This window comes from Drosophila eugracilis, unplaced genomic scaffold (genome assembly GCF_018153835.1).
Source record: "Drosophila eugracilis isolate 14026-0451.02 unplaced genomic scaffold, ASM1815383v1 contig_90, whole genome shotgun sequence".
In the NCBI taxonomy this organism is placed as follows: domain Eukaryota; kingdom Metazoa; phylum Arthropoda; class Insecta; order Diptera; family Drosophilidae; genus Drosophila; species Drosophila eugracilis.
Window position 1 is genome coordinate 845,182 of NW_024573812.1, and position 5,650 is coordinate 850,831.

At 38.8% G+C, this 5,650-nt stretch overlaps 1 protein-coding gene across 1 annotated transcript; it reads right to left on the reverse strand.

Moving 5' to 3' along the window:
* Positions 1–2,788: 2,788 nt before the first annotated feature.
* LOC108106774 (complex I assembly factor ACAD9, mitochondrial) lies at positions 2,789–4,967 on the reverse strand. The gene is made up of 3 exons (XM_017214015.2): positions 3,840–4,967; positions 3,439–3,763; positions 2,789–3,378 (listed from the first exon to the last, which is right to left on the reverse strand). Exons 1-3 carry the CDS (start codon positions 4,910–4,912, stop codon positions 2,854–2,856), a joined length of 1,923 nt encoding a protein of 640 aa, XP_017069504.1. The 5' UTR covers positions 4,913–4,967; the 3' UTR covers positions 2,789–2,853.
* Positions 4,968–5,650: the final 683 nt, after the last annotated feature.

The following is a 5,650-nucleotide window of genomic DNA, read 5'->3' on the forward strand; positions in this document are numbered from 1 at the left end:
TTTCCTAAATCAATCATGATTTCTTATCATTTGAACTTCAAAAGGTATTTAATTTTACTAAAAATACAAAATGTTTGGTTGATAAAATTTGATTTGAATATTATTATTATTTATTTATTCATTTTATTATTATTTTTTCACATAAGACCACAAAACTGATATTGGTCTTAAAGCTCAAAGTTGATTAAACACTAAATCAATGTATTCGTTATCTTGAAAAAACTACGGTACTTAATTCCTTATAAATGACGTTTATTGCTTGCTAAAGAAGATAAGTCAAATATGTAAGTTATGGCTTACAATATTTCGCCATCAAATTAATAAAATATTAAAATATTGCTTAGTTTTAAAGTAGTTTCTTAGAGATCAGCATTTTTAACCTCATTGTTTTTATAGCTTATCGAATGCTAGTTCCCTTTTAAAGAATCTCCACTGTTTTGCTCTGACCAGTAGTGTTTGTTTGTGTGTGTGTGTGTGCTTGTTGGCCGCGTCGTGTGCCACTGCTTGTGGCGTTTCCAGAGTTCGCTGTTCGCTGCCTTCCATTGCTCACTGTCACCGCCGAAGTCAAGCCGAAATAAAGCAAGAACAAGAGCAACGGGGGCAGCAGCAGCAACAACAACAAGTCTATGCACCATGTGGAACGAAATGAAATGGAATGAAGGACTGAAATCGGCGACGCTACTTCTTTCGCTTCTTCTTCTACTTTTGCTTTATCCGCTTCGGGTTTTTCTGCCCATTATATTTGTTTGCGGTTAAAAGTGGGTGGGGTGATATAGGGGTGTGGGGTGATAAAAGGGGGAGGGGACGTAATATCGAACTCAGCGGGAGTAATTTAGGGGTGCAATATCGTGTTTTCAACAGCGAAAATATTACAATTTTAATTTTACTCACCTTTTTTGTATTTGTTTTAACTGCTTATCGCTGATTGACTTTTCTTCTTTTCTTTCTGCTGCCCAATCATTTGTCACCCAATCACACAAACACACACTTTTATATTTTCTTTTTAGCAATTTCTCGAACTTTTTTTTGCTTATGATATTAATTTTTTTTTGCACACCCACACAATTGCAATAATTTTCGCCGTTGGCGTTTATTTCCTTATTATATATCCGCCTTTTCCTTGGCGTTGATTTTCACACGAAAATGTGACAGTTCCTTCCGCACACGCGCAAATTTTCGCGAAGTTTTTCCAAACACTGATTTTGTTGTTATTATTATTTCCAAAATTTATTGATTAAATTTATTTAAAACAACGCCATGCCGCTTAATGATCAATCATAATTATTGTTTACTTTATTCGCCGATGGATTAGATTAAATTTAATCAAGTTCGTATCGCTTTATCTTTTGAACGTCCGAACGCCTCGACAAAGAGTGAGAAACACATACACAGTGACTTCCATTTGCTCTGTTCGACGCCGGTGTTTGAAGCTGTGGTGAATACATCAGCTGTTCGAACTTGTGCAAGGGATATGTGATGGGAAGTCACCTTCCTAAGAGCTACTTGCGCTAGAAGCGTACAGACAGTGTGGGTGAAATTCAAAATATTGAGCGGGTGATTGTGATTATTTCTAAGAAATATAAATTAAGTTATAATTTCTGCTTTCTAAGGATCCATTTATTTCTAAGAATTGTTTATAAATCCATGGAATTCTGAAAAACAATATTTTTAAAGCTATAATACCAAGAATTACATACATATATATATTTTTTTCTCGAAAATGTAGTGCTTAGTGCTGCTTTCAACTATTATTATTTTATTAATTTTATCACAAAATCTTCCTCAATTTGACTTAATTTAAGTTTTTGCTTTACGGAGAAATAGATTCTCTTTAAGTTTTTGCTCTCTTTGTATTGTAGCAATTTTGCAATTCTGTTCTCTTTCTGTAAACAGTTGGAGAGTTATTTCAACTAACAGAGAAGAGAGTGGCGAAAAAGAGAGTGAAACCAAATGGAATTGAAACAAAATGACCAAATCTTGCTGTTGTAGTTGTAGGCACAAACAAACAAACTCACACATATGTACATATCTATTAATCATTGAATAGTCATCCAAATTATTAAGAATTCACTGATTCCTTATTGATAGCCATTAACCACCTAATAATTGAACACCGTTATATTGATAAACACTAATAGTAAACAAGTGGCTTTGTTTTCAAAGTACAGTTTCCAGGTTACTTTACCACCTGTCCACACATACACACATGCACAAATAATACTCACAAGCGAAGCAACCGCGCACTTATACATTGACACCGCTTTTGGCCGTTTTCCTGCGCCGCTTACCAAATTGTCAATTCTTTATCAATTCGCCCAGTTCAGCCACTCAAACGAAATGCAAATCCAATTCCCAGAGCAGCGGCAAAGGCGGACAGGTGGTAACTCAACGGTTTAAGCCATTTCACGGGGGATTAAGATTATTTTGGTATCGGCATAGACCTTTTTGAAGGTCTTGAATATTAGAGTGTACGAATTCTTTAAAAATATGCAAAAACGTTTTACATTTTTTTTATGATAACCATTTGAAAAAATAAATTTTAAAATATCCGAAATACTTTCTTTAAATAGTTAATGTAAAAGCAAGTTTAAGCCTTCTTCCTAAAAATTCAAAGTATATTTCCAGTAAAGTTTAACTATTTACACATGGTATATATGTATGTATGTACATAAATGTCATTTTAGCTGAAAATTGTTATAAAAGCAATCAATAGAATGAAAAATCCAATAAACAATTATTTGTTTACCCATAAAGAACCTCTTACAAATCCAGTTAAAACAACATTAAGTTATCAATAACAATTATTTACTTTAATGTTAAAGGCAATAATAAACTTAGCTACCTAAGCCAGGCTTAGAAGTTAAAGGTGAGCGGATGGACGGGGAAGTAGCCCTTGCTCTTGGTCAGTTGCTTGGAGAGTCTCAGCAGATTGTTATCATTATTTACGAAATTACCGCCAAAGATCTGAGTGCAAAGAGTGTGGACACGATCCCTGCCCTCCGAACAAATCGCTGTAGCAGTTAGCATTTCATGATCCGCCAAGGGCAGGCCAATGCAATAGGACCGCGATGCCCTCGAAACGCTCGCCCACATGGCAAAGATAATTGTTCCCACTTCCGCCAAACGTTGCATTTCACTTTGCTTCTCCACCACGGCATTTCCATGACGGGTGAACATCAGCTCCACAGCCATTTGTAGGCGGGCTACGGAGTGCTCAATGCACTGGGATGCCCCTTCCAATGTTGGATGCACATGCTCCGATAGCTGCATCTTGGTCTTGGGACTATCGATGCTGTTGGTGTCCAGGAACTTGCCGAAAATGTGACCAGGATTGAAGAGGGGATTCCGGGACTTTCGTACGCCTGCGTTCATGGATTGCTGCAAATATAGAGTTTCTTTAGGATCTTTCTTGACTTTCTCTATCTATCAGATCTTTACCCCCGCATGTTGCAATCCAGTCAGGGCAATGAACATCCCCAGGGTATCAAGAGATTCACCCTGCGTGCACAACTGAGCTGCATCCCGTAGTCCCTGCTCTGTGGCCTCGCCACTAAGCAGACTTTTAGGTCCCACTAGGCCAAGATTTTGGGAAGCAATCTCGTACAGCTGCCGTAGAGTAAAGTACTTGGTGATGGCACTCTCTAAGGTCACATCCTGGGCACGGAACTCGTCCAGTAGGCCGGCTGTCATGTAGATCATGCTCTCCATTGCGTAGATGGAACACATGGCTCGGGAAAGGTGGACACGGGTTAGCTCCAGGTCTCTGTAGAATATAAAGATTAGTATAGGTATGGACTTTAGACTTTTAAAGATCCTTTCCAATACAAAACATAACTTACTTCAGTTGCACTCCACACTGAGTGGTGGTCACCGTGTACTGGGCCAGTTTATTAAGCAGTTTCTTGGCCAACGACACGCCCACCAAGCTGCCCCTCAGCCTGGAGGATCGGACTAGCTGCTCGGAGTACCGATTGCCATCGTGGGGTAAGCCCACCACCTGATCCTCACCCAATTTCACTTTGTCGAAGTGCACACGTCTGATTTCCGCTCCGCGGCAACCGAAAGTGGCATGTTTCTCGCCCAGACGAACACCTTCCTGTTGGGAATCCACCAGGAAGATGGTGGTGCCACGTCCCAACGGTCCCGGGACATTAGGCTGCTGGGTTTGAGCGAGTACTAGGAATAGCTGTCGTTCCCCCGGAGTACAGACCACGTAGGATTTTTCGCCATTGAGAAGCCACTTTCCGGATTCGGGGTGCAACTCCGCCTGGGTGCTGAAGTAATCCTCCTCCGGTGGGGTCAACTCATAGATAGCTTCAGTGCCTATCAGTTTACCAGTAGATAAATCCTGGAGATATCTCTGCTGTTGCAATGGAGTCCCGACTTCCTTCAGAAGATCCACAACCACGCGATGACCTTGTAATCCTAGGGTAACATTAAGATCTGTGGAATCTGGTTCACTGGCCATCAGACTGGCACTCCAGCCATATCCTTTGCCGTCGTAATCCGTGGGAGCATTCAGACCATACAGTCCCAACTGTCGGAGAGTCTCCGGGGAGGTCTTCTCCTCCCCTTCTCGCGGCTCCTCAAAGTAATTTTTCAGAGGGAGGAGAGAATTCTGCAGCTGGGCCATCTCATCACGAGGTATCACCTCCGGATAGGCAAGCAGCTCCTTGTCAACGACACCAACGAAGAAATTTTTGGCCAGCGGCTCTCTGGTGGGCAGCTTTTGTTGCTGCTCTGGAGATTCCTCCACGGATTCTGATTTTCCTCCTTCCGTGGCGGCTGCATCCTGGTTCTGCGAATCCAAACTGCTCGAGGTGACCTTGGTGCTCCTTGCTCGAGTCAGAAGTTTTCCATTCCGGCTGTATTTCAAGAGCCGTGAGGCGCCGGAAAACAAATTGGATCGCATATTTACCAAGAAATTAGGTAATTTCCAAGACAAGTGGGACCAGGTGAGGGAGTTTAAAAATATACCGGAACTGATAAGCGGTATTTTTATAAATACTTTATAGCATAGCTCAGCTGTTAGCCTTGCTATAAAATTTGAATATTATAGCGTATTTTTAGTATTTTAAAAGCGAAACAAGCTTAAGGTAAGGTAAATCGTTCAAATTTATAAAATTTAGAATATACAACTATAAATTAAGAAAATCTATTGAAAAATGTATATATTTTTATAGTTATTTTGTTACAAAAATTAAGCTTCAGCTTGGGAACTTAAAAGGCAAATAATTAACAAACTGAAAGAATCCTAGAGACAAAAATGTTATATTCTCAGTTTTACTTAAATTGATAACTTAAAACTTTAGTATTTTGCAAACAATATGTTTTAAAGTTTTTAGAAATACTTAAATGTGCTATAAAAATAAATTTTTATTTTTATACGCCATTTTAGAAGTTATTTATATTTGTTTAAAATGTTTGAGTAAGCTAAGCTTTAAGAATTGTAAATTTAAGCCATATTTATTTATAAATAAAATAAACGAAAAACATTAAAAAATAGTTATATTGAATAAATACCTCAAATCGTAAATATTTCCTTGCTTTACCCACGTTTTCAGTTTAATAACTTTATAATTTTTGAAAAAAAGATAATTTTCTTGCCCAAACAACCTCCTCCTACCCTATATTTGAAATAAAAAACACC